Source organism: Theropithecus gelada, chromosome 11 (assembly GCF_003255815.1).
Source record: "Theropithecus gelada isolate Dixy chromosome 11, Tgel_1.0, whole genome shotgun sequence".
In the NCBI taxonomy this organism is placed as follows: Eukaryota; Metazoa; Chordata; class Mammalia; order Primates; family Cercopithecidae; genus Theropithecus; species Theropithecus gelada.
The window spans coordinates 55,225,223-55,253,028 of NC_037679.1; the positions used below are offsets into that span (position 1 = coordinate 55,225,223).

Consider the following 27,806-nt stretch of genomic DNA (forward strand, 5'->3'; position numbering starts at 1 on the left):
GGCAATTGAGACTTAGTTTATTCCATGTTTCCCTTGAAGTTCCCTTGAAGGCGTGTGTTGTCAGTTACTAATAGAGCCCTGTAGAAAACTCAGTGACAAAGTGTCATTTTGACCTGGAGGACTGTAGGGACCATGAGAATCCAGCATTCCCCAAACTGGAGCGAAGAGCACCGTCAGACCACTGGGGGCTACTGGCTCAACGGCAGCTCACGGATGACAATGCACAAACCTCATTTGTGTGTGTTCACATTTTGACAAAGAATAGTACCAAGAACCACCTTTAGGTAAACAGGCTCCTCAGCACATTTTTTGCTCTCTGAATTTCTCTCGGCAGCAGTTTTCACTTCAGTGTCCACCTTTCCGGTGGACAGGTAGCAAATCTAAAGAGTGAAAACTCTATTGTGAAGTCCACTGATGGGCCTATTTTACATGGCAATCAGATAGGCAAGCTGGCAAGTGTGTCTGTCCTCCTCTCCACCAGCTATGGTTTTTAGAGCCACGGTTTCAGACCACTTGAAGGGCCTTGCACATACATGCACACATGGCTGCAAAGTCACAGAGCTTAGCCTTGGGAAGCCAAGAGGTCATGTGACCCATCTTTCATTTGGACAGGTACACTTAAGCCATCCCTGAAGGTCTTTTATCTTCTTGGGGGAAAAAACAGATTGGGTAATACATTCTAGGGCTCCATCTGACCTTTGTCAATAGGACTCATTTTAATGATTACCATTACAGAAAGGAGGTTGGTTAATCCCCAGAGATTCCTTATCTGTGAAATGAGGAAGGTTACAATAAGCATGTGAATAGAGTACTAACACCTAGGAAGTGAAAATACTAACCTCAAACTCCCATGTAAGCATTTGGGGAATATGTGTAGTGATAAATACGAAATACACAGTTTAATAAGAGCCAGATAGCAATCTTTATATTCATTCCTTATCTCCTTTGCACATGAAACCTCTTGTTGGTTTTAATCACCTCTATAATTAATAGCTGAAGACCCTATTGACTACTCTTTACTACGATCCAATTAATAGAAGAAAAAAGCAGCTTAAGGACAAATTATGACTTAAAATGGTTATTTATGAAGGCATATTAAGGCATATCATGCAAAGTAAAATTAGCCAAAGAAAGTCAACTGGTTGAAGCAAATTAAAAACAAACAAAAAAAAGTTAACAAAAGCCTAATGTTTTTAGAAAAAATTGCTACCAATCTGTTTCCAAATTTGAATTCATCTAATGCTAAGAGTAAAAAACAGGCACATACAATTGTGGTTATTCTTCTTACCCTTAAGAGTGAGTGGCCTGTTGAAATTGTTAAGAAAGAAAACTCCTACAATCTGAAAATACCTGGTAGGTCTTGAACCATGACAACAGGAACACAGTGCTGAATTTAGCAACTATAATACTGCCATCAGCCTAACCAAAGTAGACTTTAGAAGAACTGAAGTATACAATGGATTGATCTACCTAGGAAAGTTCTCAGGTCTCTCCTTCAGCCTAGTATTGCTTTGTGCTAAACTGACTGCCCTCTGATCTGCTACTCCATGACAAAGCCCATTAAAGGTCCTCAGTCTCCGGGATTTTGGTGGATTTCTTGTGCAGAAATTTCAGTGAAAAGGCTGTTGGAGAAAGAGGTCTTGATTCCGGAATATGCTCCATTCTGTATTTTTCGATGTATGGAGCAGCTACTTCCCAAACCTGAAAAGCAAGGACAAAACAAAGCTGAAATATTGACAACATTGTTTCCACATGCTATTAAACATCAACTTCATCCGAAGTCAAAACATCCTCTATACATGACTGGACACAGCTGCCGTTTGCTTGCCTTTATTTTAAGCCATTTGACATATGACCTGTGTCAATTAGTCTTTGGTTGCATTAAAGACTATAAATATACAAAGTCCAAAACTTTCTAAAGTCATCATAAAGATTTTAAGCTGCATACTTTTCCAAGGCAAAACAAGAAAGCAAATAACAAAACCCAGAGAATTCAGTGTGGACAGAGTGAAGGATAGTTGCTCCAGGGTCTTAACAGGACCTATGTGGTTTTTTTGTTTTGTTTTGCTTTGTTTTTGTCTGTCACCCAGGCTGGAGTGCAGTAGCATGATCTCAGCTCATGGCAACCTCCACCTCCCAGGTTCAAGCAATTCTTGTGCCTCAGCCTCCTGAGTAGCTGGAATTACAGGCACATGCCACCAGACCTGGCTAATTTTTGTATTTTTAGTAAAGACGGGGTTTCACCATGTTGGCCAGGCTGGTCTCAAACTTCTGGCCTCAAGTGATCCACCCACCTTGGCTTCCCAGAGTGCTTGCTGGGATTACAGGCGTGAGCCACCGCATATGGCCTGGAGCTGTGTGTTTTCTAAAGCAAGCCTTAAATGATAAAAGGAAGTGAATTGAATTTCCCTGTTGCCTTATTTCCATGCCACAGGGGCTCTGTTCCTTTGACCCTGCTACTTAAAGCATGGCCTGTGCCCCTGCAGTATCAGCATCACCTGGGACAAGTCAGCATCTTGGCCTTCACCCAGACCTACTGAATCCACACCTGCATTTTAACAAGATGCCCAGCAGATTCATAGCCACATTAACGCTGGAGAGGCACTGCCTCAGATCCTTGGTTAGTTTTTACCTCCCACCCACCAACCTGTTTTTTTTTTAAGCATAACATCATCTCAAAGTAAGGCCCTGGACGGGCATGGTGGCATGTGCCTGTAGTCCCAGCTACTCAAGAGGCCAAAGTGGGGGATCACTTGAGCCCAGGAGTTTGAGTCCAGCCTTGGCAACATAGCAAGACCCCCATCTCTAAAAAAATTTTTTTTTAATTGAATCAAATTAAGGCCCTGTTTTTGGTTTATAGCTGCTTTTTAACTGCCACCGACAGCCAAGGAGCCTTTCCTATTCTTTTTTATGATCTTAGAAAATGAATACTCTTAAAGGCTAACTCTCACATACCTCCCTCCTAGCACCAAAACTGGCAGCAGAAAAGCAGCTTCCCCACCAAGACGGCAGGACATGCTTAGAAATAATGGGTGTGAAAATCCCAGGGAAAATCACTCCCCCAGAGCAGAGCAGCTGTTTTGAGGAAATCAAGCGACTCTAGGGAACATAACACCCCCAAGTTATTCAAAAGGTTGAAAGCACTTCAAAAACGATATTTAAAAGATAAGCCAGCACGCTGGACATCTGCACCTGGCAGCTGAGTGTATGGTCAATGTAACCAGTGGAAATACGCAGGAAAGAAAAACCCGCATCTCACCAGAGCGCTAGACAGACTGAAAGTCTTCTGAAGTAAACACCTGGGCCTTGGTGTTCTCTCCAGGTCTACACAGCCATTGCAGCCAGTGGTGGTAGTTGTGATAGCGTCACCCAGAAGGGAACATACTTTTGAATCAAAGAGGACATCTTGCAGGGGTGGGGAGGCATCAATGAACCTGACATCTTATTTTTCCCCATGAATATTGTCCCAAAACTCCATTTAAAATCCATTTCTGTTTCTAATCCTTAGATATTCAACATTTGGCTGCACCCTGGGGCACGTAGTGTTTATTACATGGCTTCTTAGTGGTGCTGCAAGTTGTTGCTGAAATACCTTTTTGCTCATTCCCAAGGAATAGCCAGAAAAACAATAGAATAAGGCAATGTTTCTCCATCCCCGACTTTGCTTTCCCGTAACAATTGAAAATTAAGAAACAAGCCAAGGGGCCAGCTTGCCTTCTGCTCCAGGAGCAGCCTGTGCGCTGCCTCGATGTCCGGGGCCATGAAGCGATCTTTTATCCAGGGCCTATAGGGAGAGCACATTCACCCATCAGCCAGACATTAAGCCCTGCCAGGGTTTACCGTGCTGAACTGATGTAACTTTCAGAGACCTGTTTGATCTTACCTTACAACAGAGCGCACCAGGTCATAGACCTTCTCCAGCGGAGTGGTTGTTTTCAGAGGACGTAGAAACTCTATACCCTGGCAGGCTGCAAGGAGCTCGATGGCCAGCACTGAAACAAGAAATTCCAAGAGGGTAGCTTATGAAAGTCTGACTTCATGCTTGAGGAATGTGGATTTCCCAAAGTTGACACCCATCACCAGCCAACTAACAGATGGTTTGTTCTCTGTCTATTGGTAGAATTAAGTTGCTTTGGTATTTAGTTGCCATTTTAACCGGTTTTCTAACCCCTTGACTGTATGTTTAATGCTGAGAAGGGGAGAATTGAGACATTTACCTGAATAATTACCAGATCCGCACACCTACCCAGGAAGCTGCCCATTCATTTGCACTAGCAAAATCTGCCATGCCCCCCATTCACATCCTCTAACCAAGGTTTGTTGGCCAAGTTTGGGTCATGTGGGTAGGGAAGGAGGTCAGAAAGAAGAGCTGATCCTCATCTTGAGCCCCAGCTCTATTAAATAATTGTATGCATTTCATTGAGATGCTTTAAATCTCATGGTTTCCAATTTCATACAAATTGAGAGGTGGGGATATTGGACTAGAAGATGAGAAATTGCTTCCAGGTCCACAGTGAATTTCACAACTTCATCCTCTCCCATTGTGACCTGTCTGAACTCACCAGAGTTCATAATGTACTTCATAAATTGAAAGACAAGAAGTCAAATGTTTTTAATACTCTATTTGGGTTAACCGCCTAGACAGTCTGATCAACTTTAAGCTTCTAAACTAATTTTCTTGGCAAGTAATGAAATCCAAAGTGGTTTAACCTTGAATTACATTTCAATGAAAAACTTCTTCATAATCTAGACTGGGTCAAATGTAAAGAAATACAGATTCCAATATTCAAAATTTATCACAGGTATGGCACATTTAATAAGTGTTCTTAGCTCAGAAAGACAATATAAAGATTTCTGCTTTAGTTGACTTGAGAACCTTTAAGCTTGAAGGCCTGAAACAGACATTACAGAGTTAGTTCCAGGGCAACTAAAGACTCAATTGCGCATTCACTGACTCCTTCAAATCCTTGACAGAGGTCTATGTGCCAGGTATTTCAAGCCAAAGAGAAGAGCAAAACTAAAAGCAACTTGAAATTTACATAAAGGTGGAAATAGGAAACACTTGTAATCCGTCTTGATCAAAGAAGTTGAGTGAGGAGTTGGCAAGTGAGAAAGGATATTACTCATTTAAAGCCACTTAGATGACTGGAATAAATCCTGGCTTATTGCCAAATCAATGACCCTATTTCCCAGTCCCAAACCTTACAGGTATTACAAAGATCTGACTAAAGTAGCATACTCTCAACTCACAGCGATTTCATTTTGACATACTTCCACGGGAGGACATATATGAAGCAATCATGCAAATGGAAGTCCAATAAACCATGAAGATGCTAGTTCGTTTTTTGGAATCAATATGGCAGTATAGGGGAGTGGTTAGGACAGTGAACTTGAACCAACTGCCTGGGATTGCAATTCTAGCATTGCCATTTACTATCTGCATAACCCTGAGCACATTTTTTAACCTCTGCGTTGGTTTCCTGTCCTATCAAATGGAATAATAGTACTTACCTTTTAGCGTTACTGTGCAGGTTAAATGAATTAAAAGACTGAATGCACATAAAAAATGTTCAATATGTGTTGGTGATATGATGTTACATCATGAGAAGCGTGGTCTGATAGGTAATGTCAAAGACCAGAAAAAACTGGTAAGTAAATATTTGCAAGATAAATGCGAAACATGTCAGGAAAACCTTAAGTGGCTACCTCTGCAACATTTGGTTAAATGCTCTTTGTTGCTAGCAGTTCTCCCTGAATCCATCAATTGGAATTTTAAAAGTCTGACACTTTCTTGTTACAAATTCAAGGGGTTCGATGCATCTTGATTTCGCTGGATATATTTCAAATGGCCCTCATTTATTTTGAAATAAGCTGATATTCTGTGGCCTAATAATCCTTCAAATCTTCGATCCTCAAAATAAATTTCTTAAACACACTGAAAACACGTATCGGAAGAACCATGGAAACACCTTTTGGTTTTATATGATTATTATCTTCACTTTAACAGAGTATAATTCACATGAATTAAAATAATCCCAAGCAAATAAATAATGGTACCACTTAGATATACTGCAAACATATGTTCTACTTAGATGTATTGCAAATATGTTCTCAAAGTTTTACAATTTGAATACTATTCATTTTATCTGTCTCTGAGATTAATTTATACCTGTGTTCCTTTCTCTAAAAAAAGATGCTTCTCTTGACCTTGCAGACCTTTGCTACCCTGAGCTCTTGAAGCTATTTCCTTTGAAAAGGTTTCCCTCCTTCCTCCCATAGGCTATTACGTTTCAGGTTATGCCTTTTCCCTCGAATACAAGGTTCTGTTCCTGGTATTCTCTCCTTATGTCTAGTAGTTTTCAGCTGCCTCCGTGCAGAGAATGCTGACCTTCATCATTAATCCCAGGACATGGCTAGGTGCGGTGGTTCATGCCTGCAAACCCAGTATTTTGGAAAGCCAAGGCGGGCAGATCACTTGAGCCCAGGAGTTCGAGACCAGCCCAGGCAACATGGCAAAATCCCATCTCTACCAAAAATATAAAAATTAGCCCAGCCCACTGGTGGCATATGCCCGTAGTCCAGCTACTTGGGAGGCTGAGGTGAGAGGATTGCTTGAGCCTGGAAGGCGGAGGTTGCAGTGAGCTGAGATCTCACCACTGCACTCCAGACTGGGCAGCAGAGTGAGACCTTGTCTCAAAAAAAAAAAAAAAAAGAAAGAAAGAAAAAAGATGAATCTTCAGACTTCCCTGAGCTCTGCATCTGTACTTGGATATCCCATCTCAATATAACTCAAGACAATATATTTTGTGCACATCCCCTTTCCTTTTCCTTGCGAAACTAATGTGGCACTTTTATTCATGCACACATACACACACCCATTAGCTGGCTCTATTTGCTGTTTAGGCCTTAATCTTAAATACTTCTTCAGAAACACCTTTTCTGGTTCTTTTAGACTAGATCATGTTCAGTTATTTCCTCCTAGAACTGTTTAAAGAATTTTGTTAAGTGCTACGAAAAGTTACCATGTTGTTCAATATCAACTTCTCTGGCTAGACTTAAATTTCTAAGAGGGCAGAGGCCAAGTACATCTCTTTCACCGTTTAATCCACTGTGCTCAAGTGGTAGATGTCTTTCCGCCCCAATCAGGTGGAATTATTCTTTCTGTGTTCCCACACTAGTTACCTGTGTAACACAGAATCACTAGTAATAAGCAGGTGCTTATACTCTATATCCAGTATCACCGGATTCCAATATTTATAGGTATTTGTTTAATATATGTAGACAAAGCAAATTTAAGTAACAATAAACGTGCTTGATACACAAAGTGCTTTTTTTTTTTTTTTCCAACTACACATTTCTGATATAAAAGGAGAGAACTACATTGGACAAGCTGCATCTATCATTTGGACCTATAGTGCCAACTTTATTGTCATGCAAATATTTGAGCACCCATTCTGGGCCAGGCATGGTTCTAGATGTTCTAGGTCCACCTAGGGGTGTGATCAAGACAGAGAAGATCCCTGCCCCAATAGACCTTATGTTTTACTAGGAAAGACAAGCCTAAGTATATCACAGGTATTATACTAAGTGCTGTTAGGAAAATAATAACAAACAAATGAAATAATGGTTGCTGCTTTAGCTGAGGTAGACAAGGAAGGCATCTCAGATGAATTCTAGGCAGTTTCATAGATAGAATGAGTGAAGTCCTCGGGACCAGTGCTGCAGGCAAGCAGTCCAGCAAGTGCTGAGGTAGGGATGCATTTTTTGGCAGATACAAGAACAACACTGGGGTTCCAGGGTTGAAAATCGGATGGAGAGAGGTTGCAGTGACAGGCAGAAGCTGGGTCATGTAACCAGCCATGTTACCATTGGCTTCAGTAAGGGGGTTGGATGTTATCTTGAGCAATAGAAAGTAACTGGTAAATTTCCCATAGGGGCATGATGTGGTCTAAATTACGCTTTCAAAAGCTCATTCTAGTTTATTGTGTGTGGTTCCTAGAGAGAAACACTAGTGAAAAGAAGGGGACTAAGACCCATCTAAAAAGAAAAAGAAAAAAATTCAAAATGGGAGTAACCAAGAGCCATTTAAGAAATTATTTTAAGAAAAAGAAATTAAAACAAGGGGACCCATCAGAAGGAGATGGCAGAGGTTGGATTGGTGTCTTTTGAAGGTAGGATTGATTTGCTGATGAACTAGATAGAAGATAATCGATAGAGAAGGGTGACTCTAAGCTTTAGACCAGAGCAACATGTTCAATAGAGAATCCTTGTGAAGAATGAACATAAGGAACACATTATGGTAGATTGATAATAACAAGTCCTAGGTCAGGTGCAGTGGCTCCTGATCGTAATCCCAGCACCTTGAGAGCTGAGGCAGGAGGATCATTTGAGCCCAAGAGTTTGAGACCAGCTTGGGCAATATCGCGAGACCCTATCTCCACAAAAAAATAAAAAATTAGCTGGGCGTGGTGGCCCATGCCTGTGGTCCCAGCTACTCAGGAGGCTGAGCTGGGATAATGGTTTAATCCCAGGGAGTCAAGGCTTCAGTGGCCACGTTCATGCCACTGCACTCCAGCCTGGGTGACAGAGGGAAACCCTGTCTCAAAAAAATAAATAAATAAATAAAGAAGTGCTGGCAAGGATGTGGAGAAATCGCAACCTTCAAATACTGCTGGTGGGAACATAACATGGTGTAGCCACTTTGGAAAACAGTCTGGAAGTTCCTAAAAAGATGGGCATAGAGTTACCATATGACCCAGCAATTCCCCCCTGGAGAAATGAAAACATCATCCACACAGAAACTTGCACATGTTCATAGCAGGATTATTCATATTAGCCAAAAGGTGGAAACAAATCAAGTGTTTGAAGGGATAAACAGAATGTGGTATATTTATATGATGGAATATTATTTGGGTATAAAAAGGAATAAAGGACTGATTCATGCTACCACATGCATGAGTCTTGAAAACGTTTTACTATTAGAAGGAGCAAGATTATATGAAAAATTAGAAAAAGTAAACATTTTACTAACTAAAAAAAGGTAGACACAAAAGACTATGGGATTCCATTCACATGAAATGTCCAGAATAGGAAAACAAACAACAAAAACAAAGACGGAGACAGAAAGTAGATTTGGACTAGGACTAGGACTGCGGGAGTAGGGAGAACAGGGAGGTCAGAGTTGAAGAGCACCAGTGTCCGTGCCGGCTGATGAAAACATTCTAAAATTGATTGTGGCGATGGATGCACAGCTCTGTGAATCTACCAAAACCCATTAAACTGTACAGTTTAAGTGAGTGAAGTATAACATATGTGAATTATATCTCAATACAACCGTCACCAAAAAAAGGACTCAACTCTCACATTTATCTTAAAATTGAGCGATTCTTTTGTCAGCCATCTGCTTCCAATACTGTTGGGTAAACTTAGAAACATAGAGAAAAATGCCTAAAGGAAAGCAATTCCTCTTTCTTTAAAAACAGAATAAACAGGCCAGGTGCGGTGGCTCATGCCTGTAATCTCAACACTTTGAGAGGCCGAAGTGGGCAGATCAATTGAAGTCAGGAGTTTGAGACGAGCCTGGCCAAGGCGGTGAAACCTCGACTCTACTAAAAACACAAAAATTGGCTTAGTGGCGCACGCCCGTAATTTCAGCTACTTGGGAGGCTGAGGCAGGAGAATCGCTTGAACCTGGGAGACAGAGGTTGCAGTGAGCCGAGATCACACCACTGCACTCCAGCCTGGGCGACAGAGCAAGGTTCTTAATCTTTAGCGAAGATCAGCATCACCTGGAGGGTGGGTTAAACACAGATTGCTCCGCTCTCCTCCTAGAGTAGAATTAGCCGGCCTGGAAGGAGGCCTGAGAGTCTGCCTTCCTAACAGGTTTCCAGGTGATGCTGATGTTGCTGGTGGACGATCCCACCTGAGAAGCACAGGCACCGTGGTCTATCAGGGAGGCCCGCCATCCCGGACTCATCAGCATTACCTTGCTCCACGTGCTCGATGACCCTGAGGGCCTTCCTGGCTGCCCATCCTCCCATGGAGACGTGGTCCTCCGTGGCCGCGCTGGTGGAGAGGGAGTCAACAGACGAGGGATGGCACAGAGCCTTGTTCTCAGAAACTGCGAGAGACCCGTACCAGTTAAGAAGTGCTCCTCATAGGATGAGCTGTCTGAAGGACCCCTGGCTTCCACAGAGTGCTCCACGGCATGGGATACACTCTCCAGAAGATCTGGGACGTTATTCAAGCCCTGATGGTAGAAAGCTGCTTTGGGAAAAGGAAGCAGGTCGTATTTTTCCCCAAGTGAGGACTCTAAAGCAATAGTGAGTTCTGAGGTAAGACGGGGATGGGACAGCTGGGAATTCTAATATAACAAGGCCAAGATGAAAACCTGGGAAGCATTTAGCATGCCAGGGAGACTAGGGGAGAAAGAGACATGATGGCCATTTCAGGTACTTGAGATCAATTTGGTTGTGTCACCAGAAGTCAGGCGTGGCATTTGGGGACTGAGGCTGGACCCACAAATCTTGGGCAAGAAAATTTAAGACTTCAGAATGTTCAAGGATGATATAAGTGGATGTAAACATGGGCTCGATGACTGCCAGAAGTATCTGGGAGGAGGGGGAATTCTAGAGAGGACCAAGATATGGGACTCTCAAGCTTTCCAGTGCACATGAACCACTTGGGGACCTTGTTATAACAAAGAGACTAAGCTTTGGGTGGGGCCTGAGAGTCTGCTGTTCTAACAAGCTCTCAGGTGATGGCCATATTGTTGGTCTGAGGACTACACTATAAGTAGCAAGGACTTAGGTTAGGAAGTTCCCTTGCCCTAGCTTAGAAGTCAGGAAAGATCAGACTCAAAGTCTCTTCTCTTTCTTAGGCTTTAAGAGTGGTCATGGGTAAAGTTTCTGTTGTTTTCTATGCCGTATGGGATCATATCCTAAGATGATCTCGCTTTAAACTAGGGTTGTGCTACTTTGTCAAGGTCATGTTGGTTGGCCAAGGACTTTCCAGGTTTCAGCACTGTAAGTCCCCAGTCCTTGGACCCTAAACTGAGGACTATATTGATAAGCAACCTGTGGTGAGGCTTGTTCAGAAAGATAACTTACAAGGGCCAAAGAAAGAAAAACCCTAATTTTACTGCAATGAAAGCAAGCCAAATAACCTCAATAGGCAGCTTGGGAAACTAAAACATATTCAAATGAGGCTTCCCAATGTCCATCATGTTCTCTAGAAATCAATGACTACTCCCCCACTATGTTATTGTGAGAAGTTTCTACCTGTTAAAGGGTTATTTTATTAATAAGAAGTGAGCAAATAGAAGATACTGAGTCAGAGGAGGTGAATTCAGTGGCTCTTAGTTGGTTATTTGTGTTGGTTGGGAATAATATTAATAGCAACTAGTATTTATTTAGTGCTTATGATATACCAGGCTTTATATGCATCAATTCATTTAATCCTCCAAACTACCCCCTTAGGTAAATTTATCATCTCCATTTTATGCAGGTGTAAATTGAGGATCAACAGGATAAAGAGGCTCACAGATCTAGTAAATGGCAGAGCTGGGCTTCTAATCTAGCGTCTATGCACGTAATAACTCATGCTATCCTGCCTTTTAGGGTAGGGTTGTTAGATAAAGTAGAGGATGCCCAGTTACATTTTGATTTTAGATTAAAAAAACATAATTTTTGTAGTATAAGCATGTCCCAAATAATTCAAATTTAAGTAGTCATCCTGTGTTTTTGTTTGTTAAATTTGACAACCCTGTTTTAGGGTTGGATTAGTATGGATTAAAATGAGATCCTCATTAATTAAAGTAAAAGCACAGTTTTGCATGCCAAAATTCACAGGCTTGAATTCTGCTTTACATCTTGCTAGCTGTGCAATATTGGGCAAGTCTCTTAACTCTCAGATCTTCAGATATTCATCTATAGATAATAATAGCCCTTTCCTCAGGTGACAATTGTGACAATTAAGTGAATGAACATAAATGAGGCCCTTAGCACTTACTTAGTGCCAGGAACTGTTCTGATGTGTTACTCCATCTGTCTCTTACAATCTTGAGTCAGAAATAAACTATATTGAAGCTCAGTTTTCATACAGGGTATCCTGCTGCTTATAAGCATTTATTTATGTTGCAACAACATCTTTATGTTTTTAGTGGTTGTTATATTTAGTGAAATGTATCCAAAATTAAATTATAGGTTTGAAAGTTTAATTAAAGTTTAATTATAGGTCGGTTCAAGTTTCACCATTAACTATAAGCATCTTAGTCTTTTTCCAATAGTCTTCCAATGGAGATTTGGAAAAAAGCTGTAGAGATGAAGTTCATATGCAATGTCAGATTGCTTTCCACAGATAAATTGTCCATTACAGCCTTATTATTGTATTATTGTATATCAGTATAACAATATTGAAGTTGTTAAACTATCTTTTTCTGAAAAATATTAGAATTAACCTGTTACCTTTGCACTGAGAAAGCTAGGATGCAAATAAAAGTGGTGAAAAGTTAGATCTCACTCACAGACCACATTTGATACTTCTGGGTGAAATGGAAAGACCCTTAGATGGATGGACGTGTGTTCCGGGAAAAGGGCAGTATCCTTACCAAGGGCTGCTGCCGTGCAGTGGGCTATCATGAACCCAGAGTTCAGACCACCTTCAGCCACCAGGAAGGCAGGCAGCTCACTGAGGGAGGGATTGCAGAGCCGCTCGATTCTTCTCTCGCTGATTGCAGCAAGTTCATGAATGCCAATGGCCAAGTAGTCTAGGGCCTGAAAGAGGGTCTCCATTCAGTCAGCCTATATTGGAATGTGCTTTCTGGGTCAAGAGCAGTTCAAAAAGCTTACTTTGGCTGGGTATTCGCCATGGAAGTTTCCTCCAGAAATTGTCTCTCCCCTACTGGCGAAGACCATCTTTCAAAAGAGGTTAAGGCTTGAAGGTAACGTTTGCCAGTCACTTCAAGTACAACCCTTTCCCGCCCTCTTTTTTAAATGTGGAGGTGACAGTCCGTGTACAAATGTGGGATGGATGGAAAGAGACAAGTCTTCCTGCAAGAGACATAAAAGTTCACAAAAGCAAAAAACAAAAAGCCTTAAAGGTGGATCATGTACACCTAATTTGGAGGCCAAAAAAACATGAACCTTGAAATGATGTTTTCTTTTGAGATTAGATTCTCAAGCACCATAACTGAACTAACCTGGTGGTTCGTACCTGCCCTCAAAAGGTTTATAGCCTGAAACTAAAAACAGAGACCAACACATCTGTTTGAAAGCAAATTCTGTTTCTTCAATGGGCACTGCAAACTTGGGTTCCATAAAAGAATCTGTTGAATGGGAAATTCTGCTGATAAGCAACTACCAAAATGTCTGGAACAATCAATTTTGAGAAAATTTTCGAATTCTTTACTCAGTAATCTGGTGTCAGCATTCAACAGCAGATGGTGGCCAATATGTCCTCATGAATCCATTTTCAGTAAGTGGCAAGTTTAAATTTGCTGAGTATTATTATTCTGAGATAATCCTTGTTTTATTTTCTGTAATACTCTGTCACCCAGGTTGGAGTGCAGTGGTGCCATCTTGGCTCACTGCAACCTCTGCCTCCCGGGTTCCAGTGATTCTTGCGCCTCAGTCTCCTGAGTAGCTGGGATTACAGGCATGCACCACCACACCCAGTTAATTTTGTATTCTTAGTAGAGACAGGGTTTCACCATGTTGGCCAGGCTGGTCTTGAACTCTTGGCCTCAAGTGATCAGCCCACCTTGGCCTCCCAAAGTGCTGGGATTAAGGGCGTGAGCCACCAAACCCAGCCTGAGATAATTCTATTCCATCACGCCCTTTACTTAAACCAGCAAGCACCCAGGAAAAGGCAGTAATAGATCCTCTTTCCTGGTTCTAAAGAGCTAATCTTTGCCTCCTGGGCTCAAGAATATTCATTACCTATTAACTGAGAACTCGCTGTGTGCAAGAAAGGTTCTAACTTCGAAAGAGTTGGAGATGTATGTGTTACATTAACCTAGTTAAGTGTGGACTACTCTGTTCTGCACATGTAACTGTGAGCCCATTGGGTCTAGCTCCTTGACCGTGGCCTCCTCTCCATTCTCTGAATCCCTGTAGCAATGGAATTCTGCATCAGTTTAGAACTTAGACATGTTTTTATTGTCCTCTAGTTGTTCCAAATTTGTTTGTTGGCTATTAGATGAAGACAATTAGAATTTAACTCCCATAATATCCAGCATGTGTGATGGGGCTCCATCTCTGCAATAGAAAATTGAGAAACATATTCTTTCAGGTAACGCCAGTATTGCAGGAGAACTCCCAAATACTAGCCTATTGGAAATTTATCAATAATTAGCAATCTTTAATTTTAAAAAAAAGACTTTTGACTGAAATTCTTGCTGAGGCAAGTGGTAGCAGAAGAATTTAGTGCGGAATTAATTATCCCCTGCCCCATACCCAGTAATTAAATGGTAATTTCTAAAAACTATGAGATTCCCTTTAAAGGCAGTGATGTAAACGTAGAAGAGATACCTCTTCCCTAGAGTGAAAAGATTGGTACTGAGATAAGACTACATAGAGTTCATAAAAACTACTATTCCATCTGGAGGATGGGGTGGTATTGAGGTGAACAGAGAGACCCCCAATTCCTGAGGCTTATTTAGTATGGGTTTGATTTCAGTGTAAACAATGTGAGAGAACATAAAACACACATTCTGAAGTAAGCTTGTCAAAAAACATACGAAAGCCATCTCGTGGGAAACCTTACAGAGCTATCACATAACCATCTGCTACCCCAGCCTGTGACTTGCTTTTCAGGGCTGCTGATTCAGCACTTTCTCTGGGATTTAGAACTGAGGCAGATGTGGAATAGGAAAAATAGATTCCAAAGGCGTTTGGTAATCTTCAGAGGCAGTGCTGTCTCCGTGAAAACTTTGCCAGTGTGACTCCTGACTGATCACCTCAACATCTGGGGAACTAAGTAATCATGAAACATTCCATAGCAAAAAACCCTATGGCTCTGAGATAAGCCACACCATTAAGAAGACAGGAGCTCCATCCTTGAGAAATGGAATCAGTCTTACTATTTCTTTGAACAAATGCAAAAGCACTAATTTGAGCAAAGTCCGCAGGACAAATAAAAACTCGCGATGGGGGCCGGGTGTGGTGGCTCATGCCTGTAATCCCAGCACTTTGGGAGGCCAAGACAGGTGGATCACTTGAGGTCAGGAGTTCGAGACCAGCCTGGTCAACACAGCAAAACCCTGTCTCTACTAAAAATACAAATATTAGCTGGGCCTGCTGGCACATGCCTGTAATTCCAGTTACTCAGGAGGCTGAGGCAGGAAAATCACTTGAACTCGTGAAGCAGAGGTTGCAGAGAGCCGAGACTGCACCATTGCACTCCAGCCTAGGAGATAGAGTAAGACTTTGTCCCAAAAACAAAAACAAAAACAAAAAAATGCCAAAAACCTCAGGATGAGGAAGCCATAACTCTTTAATCAATACTTTGGTGAGTGTTAAAAGGCTGGCCTCTGTGTAACACAAATCGCTCTCACTCGAAGCAGAGAGGCCTGCATAAACAGTCTAGCATCTCTGCAATCACATTTGTGACCTAGGTCTTTACCCTTCCACCAACAACCTTGGCAGTGGGTTTCAGGGCAAGTGTCTTCGGGAAACATGTCAGCCAATGCTGGAAATATCTTCTTAAATCTTGAACGGGTCCATTTTGAAAGTATAGCATGTTAGACTTGGAACCTGAGAGTAAGTTCACAGGCCACCTCTGCCACTTACCAGCTCTGACGTGGGGAAAGTCAGTTAACCTCTGGGCCTCGGGTACTGATGCATTTACTCTGTGAAATGGAGCAATGGAACTGAGAAGCTGCACAAAATTATTGTCTCAGTAGATCTTAAAATTACCAGCTGCAATTGTATAATTGCAGGTTAGCATACAATCAAAAGATACAGGATTATCTGTTGCGCTGTTCAGTTCTATGGTAATGATGTTCTTCACAAATGCTATTGTATCATTCACCACACCATGGACCTAAAATACAATCAGAATAAGGTATATGACCCATTTGATTACCTGAAGATACCAATATTAAAAGAATATAGAAATCTGATCTTAAAGTTATAAAGACTACAGAAATCTTATCTTAAATTATAACCATGGAAATTATACTCTGTTCATTTTGAACATGAAGATAATTTTGTTATAATTCTTTTGGGTTTTCACTGAAACAAATTAGAATAAATTCATTATCATACATATTCACATTAGATCAATCTATACAAAGCAGCATGGTGTGGGAGGAAGAATGCCAACTCTAGACACAGGCAGATTCACTCCCAGGTTAGAGGTAGGACTTGGGCAAGTTCCTTAGGTTTATAGTTAAAAGAGAGGAAGACAGAAAACAGATAATAGCACTTATGACTTTTGAGAAATACATAAAATAATGCAAACAAATTCTTAGATGTGACTCACAGAAATTACTCAAATGGTAGCTATTATCCGAGGTGGTAAAGTTCATGAAGCATGAAGGTATCATATTAGAAGATGCTCACACATAAGGCAGCTACCCTGTACAAACCCCAAAGATAGCCACAATGCTCTAAAGCAGCACCTGGCTTCTGGTTTCTCCCAGAAGTCAAGGAAATAATAATCTATCTGTGTGATCTTGGGCAAGGTACTTAATTCTGTGCCTCAGTTTCCCCATTGCAAAATGGGAGAAAGAGTATCTTTCTCATAGTTGGGAAGATTAAATGAATTAATACATGAAAGATAAAGATAATACATGAAAGTGATAATGGTGCCTGTCACATAGAATCTGCTATCATTATTAAAATATCAGGGAGGACTTAATCTTCCTGTAGATCTAATTTGACAATTCTTACCCATAGGTGTTTTGATCTATTGTTTAATAAGCTAGCCAGAAAAGATAACTTGCTGAGTAAAGGGAAATGAGGGTATTTATTCTAGAGAGGACTCTATTACACCATAGACTGAAACTTGGCACAGACCGAAATACTCTGAAAGTAAGTTGAGCAATCAAAAGAAAACAAATAGTTCACCATATAGAATAGAACTTTACAACAATTGCACACATAAAGGTAAAATATACATAACTTTTCATAGAGTCAGTAAGAAATTTGGACTATAGTTGACCATTACGTGTTTTTCTAACACTTGCCTGTTTTAAAACTTTTCATCCTGAACCTGGGGAAAGAAAAACTTTATTGGCATTTTTTATTGACTTTTTTTTTTCCCCTGCTTTTACCTGTGGACAGCAGCGCAAGGTGTATGCATCCTGGACGCGATCACAGAACCTGTGACTCTCTGTGGAAGAGGCGGAGGGGATGAGACAGGGGTCATGTTACCAATTCTTTTCACAAAACACGTAACCAAATAGGTCACTCCCATAAACATGGTCAGACCTGCTATTTCTGATGGGTGGTGATCTGAGTCCAAGAGTGACCGAAACCGAAAAGCAACTTCAATTTGCCCACGGTGAGGTCGAAGAGCATGAATGTCTAGAATTGATGAAGGAGAAAAAGTCTGAATAATTCCATTTATTTTTTTAAAGATGGGGGTCTCACTACGTTCCCCAGGCTGGTTTCAAACTCCTGGGCTCAAGCAATCCTCCCGCCTTGGCCTCCCAAAGTGCTGAGATTACAGGCATGAGCCACCATGCCAGGTCGAGTAATTCTGATATTCGAATAAATGACCATCAATGTCTCAGGACCATTTACAGTGCTGACACAACCCTCAAAAGTCCCAGGGGTCCTTAGCCACCACTCAGAATTAGAAACTTACCTCCAAAAGCACAATTTTCCTTGTTGACTTGATTCCTTCTACTTTAAATATCTGATAGCAAACTATATGTTGAGACCACTGGGAATTCCACTCAAGACACTGGGCCTACCTTAAAGGAATAGAGCTAATAACAGGAGGGAGCCCTACAGTGGCCTAATTTAACTCAGTTACTTTTAGACAATGTTCTGCCCTTTTCATATTATAGTTGGGGGGTCGTCGAAATTAACTACTTTCTAAATAAGCTACCAATTCGATAGTTTTTCTTTCCCAATTTTCTAGTCGGGACCAACCCTAATCCTACTCTAGTTCTAAAGTCCTGTAAAAAGATTCCTAAGACAACACAAAGCTTGACACACCCAGATCCCCAGGTGATCTGAGGCAAGTCACTCAACTTCCAGGCTCTGTGCATCTGTAAATTGCGGTTCTTTCAAGGATCAGGTGAGCCATAGCTTAGATGAAGAAGCAGCACACTGGGTACGCCATAGGCACTTGGATTTTCTCCTTCCCTACCACTTGCCCCCACCACTCCTGTGTCTAAAGACCTCAGTCACCCCACCACCTCTGGTTGAATGAGTAACAACCGCAAGGAAGAACTCTGCTGACCAGTGTCAAAGGCTTTGGTGGTGCCCTTCAGCACTTCAAGGGTCAGGGCTGCCACAATGTCAGCCTGCCGTGCAATAGCACTGGCTCTCTCTATAGCTTCGCAGCCCAGGGATGTGATCATCTGCGTCCCGTTGATGAGTGCCAGGCCCTGTTGGGGGAGAGAGCAAAGTTTCCTACTGTGGTTATTGTGACGAACCTACATACCAGTGGATTTTGTATCTTTTGCTTTCATAAGAGAAAAATTAGCCAGTCAGCTGAACTATGTTTGTTTTCTAAAATATGGAACAGTAATGTTTATTTAAGCCCTTGAAGAATAAGTGCTATCATATGTGAACTCATAAGCACAAATCTGGCAAATGAAATACTCGTTAAGTATCCCCATTCCCAAAGCAGCAATGCAGCTCTGGAGTGTAGACTGCACATAAAATCTTTAGTGTATTAGGTTGCATTTCTTCTTTAAATTCTTACTGTTATTGATGAGACATCCAAAAAAAAAAAAAAAAAACTAATTCTGGTCCAAGACTCTTAGCTTAGAGCATTCGAAGGAATTTTGGCTGAGAACATGTGTCTCTCAGAGATCCTAACAGAACTCAATTTCAAGTTTTAAGTTCCTAAGAGACCCCCCCCCCCCCGTGCATTGTGGCATGAAGAATCTTTTTTCTTTTTTGAGACAGGGTCTTACTGTGTTGCCCAGTCTGGAGTGCAGTGGCTCCCTGCACTGCACTCCATGGCTCCCTACAGCCTTGACCTCCAGGGCTCAAGTGATCCTCCCACCTTAGCCTCCAGGGTAGCTAGGATTACAAGTGTGCGCCACCATGCCTGGCTAATTTTTGTCTCTCTTTTTGGGTAGAGATACAGTTTCACCATGTTGCCCAGGCTGGTCTCAAACTCCTGAGCTCAGGCGATCCACCCATCTTGGCTTCCCAAAGTGTTAGGATTACAGGCATCCACCAGCACGCCTGGCATAAAGAATCTTTTAAATTCTTATGGAGATGACCCTTCTTCAGGGATGAACTTGAAACAAACACACAAGCTACATTTAAGGAACCATTGAGGCTGAGATTAAAACTGAAAATACAGCATAAATAAAGACTTAGGCACTATGAACATATTTTCCTTGAGTTTCCTTACCTCTTTTGGTTTTAAAATAACTGGTTTCAATCCATGGGCTTCTAGGACCTATAGAATGATTAGAACTATGAAAATGGGTATCAAATGAAATACTAGCCTATTTCCAATATCGTATGGAATCCAATAATAGCTCTTTACACCCAGAAGTCCATCTTATAAGAGATGAGACCTATAGGAACTGGCTCTACTCATGTTCTCTGGTCTATTCTCTAGTTTCGTTCTTTATTCATGAAAGCAGACTTACCTTTCAATCAATTTTTGTACTGAAATCAGGGGCTCCATTGTCTATAGAATCAACCCTAAATTTTGGTCTCTAGATCCTTCGTGTTCAGTTTCCACCTTAACATTCACCTTTTTTACCGCTGCCTCCTGACATACATGTATCTGACACACATACATGCGGCTGTGTTGTGCTTAGGCTGGACTCCTCCCTGTTCACGCTCCCTTGCCTCCAGAGCTTGACCTAAAAAGTCCTCTAACCTCACTAATGCTTCATTTAAACACTGGCAAAACCTCAGAGCAGGGCTTTTGTGGCACATGTGTGAGCACCAATGAAGAAGGGATTATAAAATTCCCTCTACTAGATGGAGACAGAATCCCGAGGGGGATTGGGCAGAACAGTCTTTCCTTGAAATAAAAGAAGTAGAGAGTCATTAAGTTAAGGTCCCTCTAGGAAAGAAGGAAGAGGAAGTTAAGGTAAGAGAAGGACAGAGTGGTCCCATTTACGATGTCAATTTCACAATTAGATTCAAGCATCAACTAGAGGCTGGATTCTGTTCTGGGTGTTGGGGTGGGTCTAGGAGTAGGCAAAATGAAGACAGGCAAGCTCAGGGGCAATCTGAGCTGAGTAATAGCACATTCAGTGCGAGGATGTGGGAAGTGGGTGGGGTGCAGTGGAAAACAATCATGTAAGGTGCTAGGAGAGCATACAGGAGGGTCACAAGGAACTCAAGAGGTAGGAAGTGGAGCAGCAGAGAGGAAAGCTTCTTAGAGGGCTTTTCTTTTTTTCTTTTTCTTTTATTTTTTAGACATCCGTCTCTGTCACCCAGGCTGGAGCGAGCACAGTGGTGCAATCCTAGCTCACTGCAGCTTTGAACTCCTGGGCTCAAGTGATCCTCAGCCTCCTGAGTAGCTGGGACTACAGGCACAGGCTGCTGTGCCAGGAAAATTTTTAGATTATTTTTTGTAGAGGTGGAGCCTCGCTTTCTTGCCCAGGCTAGTCTTGAATTTCTGGCTTCAAAAGATCCCTAGAAGACGTTTCAGAAGCAGAAATTGGAGAGAGAAGAATGTATTTGTGCCGGACCCTCTGCCCAGCACATTCCCACTGCAGGCAACCTCCAGTTTCCGCAATGTAGAACCACACATAGAAGGGATTAGGGGATAACATGACAAACAAGACCCTTGAAAGCCACTTTAAGTTTAGCCTTTATCCTGAGGACAATGGGAAGCATTACAGGTTTTCACCAGAACATGCTTGAATTTGCTGTTTAGAAAGGTCAGGGTGATTGCTGTGTGAGCGTGGTTGGAGGAAAACACAGTCCATAGTGAAATAATCAAAGACAAGGCTGCATGGAAGATAGATGATCTGGAAGTTGTATCCCCAAAAGGATTATCTATTTCCTTAGCTGTTTCCTCTTCCGGGGCCTTCTGCCCCTTTCACTTACTATCAGGGAACCTCCCAGCAATTCATCAGGGATGATACATTAAATGATGCTTTGTGCTGCTGTAATGAAATCAGACACAGATGAAGAAAACATCAAAGCTTTATCAAAAACAGGCTTTTTTGATTAGCCACTAGGGTAGGAGGGAAAAATGAACCCTGCTTTCCAGAAGCCATATAGTAAGTGCTATGAGCCACACCGCTGCACCTGTGAGACCAGCTCCTAATTAAAATTGTGACAGTGTGTGACCTTACTGCTAGGCACTGGAAATGTTGTAGGTGCAGGATAAATTATTGGGATTAACAGTAGCAGTTATACCTTTTCACCAAGGTGATTACCAAACCCAGAAGGCTGACAGCTAACAACAGTCTTGCCTCATCTGACTTCTAAGCTTTCGTTGTCTCATCTATAAAGTAAGGATAGTAGAGGCTCCCTCACTGGGCTATTGTAAGGATTAAGTGATACGAAGCATGCAAGCACAGTAGGTGTCCAGCCTAGGGTAATTGCTGCAGATGGAAGCTGTTGTAAGTCTTACATATTTAGCATCAGCCCAACCACTCTTTGGAGACCACATCTTCCCTTCTCCAATTAACCCGAGAGCAAGATGAGAGAGTGGGGCAAGGTCTCCACTGGCACCAACGGTTCCTTTCTCTGGAACATAGGGCAGGCAGGAGGCTGGGAGAGAAGTAAGTAGCAATTAGTTCAAGAGTACTGCATTCTGACTCTCCTTGCTTTGTCAGTGAGTGCACCCTGCCCCCCACCCTGCCTCCAATAGCTATCACTTTATGGCATAAATACTTGGGGAAAGACAATTCTTCAAACTCAGCTAATATGTAAGGGACCTAGATGAATTGCTATAGAAAGAAAAAGAGGAGAGAGGGAGGAAGGGATGGCTGGAGAGAGAGACAGCAAGAAGGAAAGAAGGGCCGGGCACAGTGGCTCACGCCTGTAATCCCAGCACTTTGGGAGACGGAGGCAGGCATATCACTTGAGCCCAGGAATTCAAGAGCAGCCTGGGCAACACGGCGAAACCCTGTCTCTGCAAAATATGCAAAAGTTAGCCAAGCGTGGTGGCGCATGCCTGTATTCCCAACGACTAGGAAGGCTGAGGTGGGAGAATCACTTGAACCCGGGAGGTGGAGGTTGCAGTGAGCCAAGATCGTGCCACTGCACTCCAGCCTGGATGGCAAAGAAGGACCCTGTCTCCTAAATAAAGAAGAAGAAGGAAGGAGGACACTTCTGGATGCAAAGCCCTCAAAATCTGCATGCTCTAATCCGACCTAGTACTTCCACTTGTAGAAATTTTAGCAATGTATCTTAAAGACGTGATCGGGAGCTAGCTGGGTTTTTTGGTCTGTTTTTGTTTTTTATAGTTCATTTGTTTATTATAGGAAAAATAGTTAGAAATTATCTAAATATGAAGTTAAAGGACATTCATTTGACCAAGTTTAGCCATTCAAAGCTATTGGAAAATGTTTGGAAACATCGGAAAAGTAATATAAAATGTTCCAGAAGGAAGTGGTGCACCAAAGCATTAACAAGGTTTCCCAGGGGAAGAGAAGTCATAGGCAACTGAGTCTTTTCATTTTACCAGTCACCCAGTCTACACCCCCCTGCCCCTTATCAATAAACACGTGCCATTTTCTAAGAAATTCCCAAAAAGTTACCAAAAAAGAGGCTTCATTTTTCTGAAATAAAATCAGATTCCTGACAGCAGCATTTTTTCCAACTGTTAAATAATATCAGTTGGGTATGGTAGTGCCATCCACAGACCAGCTTCTGGCTCAAGTTCACACTGGGGAACTCTCAGAGGTACCTTAGACTCACCCATAAAGTCCAGGTGGGTTTAAGGTTGGAGTGCTACTGTCTGGGATTTTAGGGCTATATAGTATGGCAGACCAAGATAAGAGTACAAATAGGTGTTGGAATCACTACTAGTCTGTTCAGCACAGCCCTGTGGACAACAGACTGTTCATTCAAATTGCTCTCCACTCATTGGCATATCCTATTTATGTGCCACTTGCGTCTATAACATGGAAACTCAATATGTTTTGCTCCTTGTGACTGCCTCAGCTCTGCTTCTCTTCCCTTTCCTTTGCCTCAGAGAGTTCTGAGTCTCCACTGACCTAGAAGGCTTGTCCTTACCTGTGAGAAGGGACAATACCTCCAACCACTGCAAATCCGGTTTCCACATTAGAATTTTCCTAACCAAGAAGAAAGCTCTAGAGCTGAGTTCCATCATATCCTGCCACTACATGGCTTCTTGATTACAAAGGAGTCATTAACCTCTTTGCATTTCTGTTCTACCCTTGCGAGAAGTTGGATTTTAGTGTGCAAGTCGGGCCATCACCTGGGGGGCATTCCGATTTCAGATTCCCAGGCACCAACCAGAACTACTGAATTGGCCTTTGGGATGGACATCGATATCATTATGCAATTTTTCTAACCATATTCGTGTACCACTTAATCCAAGGTTCTTCTAGGCAGGCTTGAATGTAAGGGCAGACTTAAGGGTCCTGTTCTAGTCTTGAAAATGACAAATGCTAGGGAAAGGGTCTTGCAGAATAAGTTAAAGTTCACAGGAGTAAGCATCTCTGATCGACTTTCTCCTCTTCCCCCATCTAACTATCCTTCTTTTTGCCAAGCGCATTTCTCACTCATTTCAATTATTTCATGTCTTCTTATCTCAGGTGATTCCTCAGCAACTGGCCAATCAAGTCTACCCTGTGGTACACGCCCAGCCTCCACAGAGGTTCCATCTGGGGAGCCATTGCATTACCATTAAACATTTCGATAACTTGTTTGAGGGTCTCCAGGGAAATGCCACTGTATCCTTTGGCTAAGACATTGATCCTTAAAGCCAAGAGCATCCGACACCTTTCAGGAATTAGTGGTTTCCCAACACCTACAAAACAGAATTGATGTTTTCTCCAAGAAAAGCAAACTCCTTTCTATCTCCTGACAACCTCCCTCCCTCCCTCCCTCCCTCAAATCTTTCCCATATGTAGCCCAGCCTGCTATTACCTTCTCCTCTCGGCTCAGGTAGTTGGACTGCTCTCCCTCCTGCCTGTCTGACTTGTCCAAGCCCCATCTTCCTGACAAAGGTGAAGACCCCAGTTTTGCCTTCTCAATTCCCCTTTTCGGGACGCTTCAGTGAACCCCTGACCTCCCACTCACCTTTAGAATAGCATCCAGAGTCCCTAGCACAACTTCTTTACCATTTGATGGGTGCTGATTGGTGACAGTCTTTCCCATCTCACTATGCCCATCCTAACTCATTCTCTGAGTTCCAGGCTTTATTTCCTTCCCTGAATGCAACACTCTTTCCACGGCATGGGACATGTGTCCTCGTACCAACCCTATCCCTCCACCTGGCCCACTTCTTTTTCTGAGGCTCAGCTGATTCTTTCTGCATCCCTTCCCACCTCAGCACCTAGTTCTTGAAATGCTGTTTTGAGAAACTAGCTTTTTGTGACTATAACTGGATGACTCACACTGTGCTGTGCTTTATTCATCTAATCACACAAGATCCAGGAGGTACTCAACGCTTTGACTTACCTGAAGAATGCGAGCGTACTAAGTTGACTTGAAGCTCCCTGCAAGAGAAAGGTAAAAATCCTCTTAGATACACTGCAGTGAGAAAATGTTCCCTCAGCTGGGAAAATGAAGGGAATCATGGTCAAATCCTTGGAGGGACAGAAGGAAGGCAATAGGAGAAACCAGTCAGCCTGGGTTTTCAATACCAACTCACATGCAAGTTAACCCAAGCCTCATTCTCTCATCTGTAAATTGAGGCAAATGTGAATTATTTCCCTTGCTGAAAAATATTTCAAAGATGGGGGTAGGTGAAACATGAACATATGTGTGTTTTAAACTTACTGTAGCTTATTGATAGGTATTACAGTTCTAGCAAATTTCCCGAAACCTGTAGTAATACCGTAAACAACTAGAATAAAAAGAGACATGATACAATTAGAGGCAGGGATTTTTGTTTGTTTATAAAAAATATTTATAGCATAAAGATAAAAGGATACCTGTTTTCTCTTCTATGATGCTATCTATGACCTCCCTGGATTTCTGCACCCTCTTCTCAGCGGTTGGGGTGAGCTAGGAAAATGTTGATCAGAACTGAGCACGCTAAAGTCTTCCACAGGCAGCAAAAACAGCCAGACATCTTTCCCATCCCTCCCCATACCTTTATTTTGTAGTGTCCCTTTCCCAAGTTGACCAGATCCTCTGTGGTCAGACTGTCTCCATCTAAGTCGATGTACTACACAAAAGAAGGGGATCTCAGTGAGTCGGAACAGCTTCATTATTCTAACCAGAGTAGTGACACCTCCAACAGAACCGAACTGACACTTCAGAGATCTGATCACCGCATGAAACATGAACATGCTAAATAAAAAGGCAGCTTGCATAAGAGGAGGTTGAGTGGTGCAAAAGCATAATGCCTTTCCAAGCCCCCTTTCCCTACTACAGAGCTGGATAAAGCCCTGTGGGTGGTTGGTTGGTTGGTTTGAGACAGAGTCTCCAGCCCAGGCTGGAGTGCAGTTGTACAATCATGGCTCACTGCAACCTCCACCTCCTGGGTTCAAGTGATTCTCGTGCCTCAGCCTCCCAAGTAGCTGGGATTACAGGTGCCCACCACCATACCTGGCTAATTTTTGTATTTTTAGTAGAGATGGGGTTTCACCATGTTGGCCAGGCTGGTTCTGCCCACCTCAGCCGCCCAAAGTGCTGGGACTACAGACATAAGTCACTGCTCCCAGCCAGCCTTGTTCTAATTGACAGTGTTTACTCAGAAGTTGTACCGGCTTTCCTCCCTCTTAAATAAGGGGCCTTAATTTTCTGAAGAAAAGGAAAGTGGTTTGAAGCTTACCTTTTCAGGTTCCCGGTATTTGCTGTATCTGTATCCAGGTAAAGGAATATATAGGGTGGTGTGGAAAAACCCCAGCCCCACCATATGCAGGAGCCGCCCCCAGAGCAGACCAAAGAGCCTGTGGGAAAGGATACAGATAAACTCCTTCTGGTTGAGATGGAATGAAGTCAGGAGACATGGCATCACCCTCTATAACTAAAACAAGAATGCACGGGGACTCATTACAAACCACGTTGTACAGCCATATTCCCCCTGATAAACCAAGGAAGGGCCCATCATTGGCCCATGAATTATATAGAAATGGCTGCTTTAAAACCACTTCAGATGGTTTCATGTGGTCTTAGCATCTTTATGTAGGAGGAGAGCAAAAAGCAGAGAGGTAGGTGTCAGGGCAGAGACCAGGGGTTTAGATGAAAGTTCAAGACGGAATTCCACTTCCATCCCCATTCCCAGCTTTATTTTCTTTTAATTCTGAACTGATGCTGTGCTGCTGGCCCCCAGTGTGGGGGTAGCGGTGGATTCTTTTGAAAGGCAAAAGGACCTTCAAAATCCCACTGCAAAGGGATTCAGACCTGCAGCCTTGAGTATCGGTCTGGTCTTTGTTATTTATTAGCTGCTGGAGTCTGGGTAAGTTACCTCCTCTCTGATTTCTCCATGGCTATCAGAGGTGGAGGAGAATCCTACCCATCTCACAGGGTTGTGTGAGGACTTAAGATCCCCAGAAGTGTGGCAAGTGCCTGCACAGAGCCAGCCTCGGCAAGCCTGACCTCTCCCTATCATTTTCCCTGAGGCAGGGGTTCAATGCTGCAAGGACTAAGCCAGGACTAAACCGCACCCGTTCGCGGCCCTCTCCTGCAGCCACTCACCCACTTCCACGAATTCGTTGTCCTCTAGGGCCACTTCAAGCCGGTCCCCATTGTCCAGCAGGCCCAGGCCCTTGCAGCGGCGCACAAGGAAGTGCACGTCATCCACGGAGGCGAAGCCACCATTGTCAGGCTTATTCTTGATATAGCGCCTCACCGCCTCTCGGCCCAGCCAGCCCACAGTGAGCTGCGCGTCCTGGCAGGGCACTGCCAGCCATTCCCCACGGACATGCACCGTGTACCTGGGCATAGCTCTGCTGCAGCCTGAGGTCCTCAGCTGGTCACAGGAGGGGAGAGCTTTAAGCAGGAGTGGCTACTGGGATATGTTCAGCTGGAAGGACGAGAATAGACTTTCAAAACACCCCCCGTCCTTCGCCTTTACTCATTCATGCATTGGGCAAATATTTATTGAGGTATTGAGGTACCCGCTGTCCCTTTGGTTTTTGTAGCCTAGTAGGGGCAGGAGCAGGGGATGCAGGCAGGTGAGCCTCCTGTCCACCTTCCATCCAGACCTGCCGCCAGAAAGGCCTGGGGTCTCCTACCCTGGGAGGTGCTGTTCTTGTCCCTGATGGCACCTACCTGCTGCTGGCCCCCTTTCTTCAGGGTCCCCAATTTCTGTCTCTGCTCTCGTTTCTGTCTGTGTACTCTGCCATTAAGGGCAGCTTATAAACACCATGTTCCTGTCTTTATCTGAAATTACTCAACTGTAAAATGTGTCCTGCTGGCCAACTGTGACACCAGGAGTGTGGCAATTGTTACTCATTTGTTTATTCCACAAACATGTATTGAGCAACTGCTTCCTGTCACCAGTAAGGTTTTCTGAAGTTTTCTTTCCACCAGGGAAGACTGCAAAGGCCA

The 27,806-nt window shown here is 42.9% G+C and overlaps 1 protein-coding gene across 3 annotated transcripts; it reads right to left on the bottom strand.

Annotated features, from left to right (window-relative positions):
• On the bottom strand, window positions 1-27,660 carry HAL (histidine ammonia-lyase). Of its 3 annotated transcripts, XM_025402294.1 has the most exons (21): window positions 27,374-27,660; window positions 26,952-27,279; window positions 26,220-26,280; window positions 26,086-26,113; window positions 25,402-25,476; window positions 25,241-25,313; window positions 25,086-25,152; window positions 24,765-24,802; window positions 23,986-24,111; window positions 21,742-21,881; window positions 19,546-19,593; window positions 18,415-18,562; window positions 17,433-17,528; window positions 17,276-17,334; window positions 15,961-16,041; window positions 12,849-12,914; window positions 12,608-12,773; window positions 9,986-10,120; window positions 3,884-3,992; window positions 3,715-3,784; window positions 1-1,701 (listed from the first exon to the last, which is right to left on the bottom strand). In XM_025402294.1, the coding sequence occupies exons 2-21, from the start codon at window positions 27,196-27,198 to the stop codon at window positions 1,561-1,563; spliced, it is 1,974 nt and encodes a 657-aa protein (XP_025258079.1). In that variant the 5' UTR covers window positions 27,199-27,279; window positions 27,374-27,660; the 3' UTR covers window positions 1-1,560. The 3 variants fall into 3 exon arrangements, with proteins under 3 accessions (XP_025258079.1, XP_025258081.1, XP_025258080.1); XM_025402296.1 differs by lacking the exon at window positions 25,086-25,152; XM_025402295.1 differs by lacking the exon at window positions 3,715-3,784.
• Between the last annotated feature and the right edge of the window lie 146 nt (window positions 27,661-27,806).

What these genes read in the sequence shown, in the direction of transcription:
- HAL (XM_025402294.1), bottom strand. Translation starts at nt 27,198, where the DNA reads ATGCCCAGGTACACGGTGCATGTCCGTGGGGAATGGCTGGCAGTGCCC. An exon ending in CAACCAGAAGGAGTTTATCT is followed by an intron (nt 26,114 to 26,219) that starts GTATCCTTTCCC and finishes ACCTGGATACAG; the next exon opens with ATACAGCAAATACCGGGAAC. An exon ending in GTTGGGCTGATGCTAAATAT is followed by an intron (nt 19,594 to 21,741) that starts GTAAGACTTACA and finishes ATCATTCTATAG; the next exon opens with GTCCTAGAAGCCCATGGATT.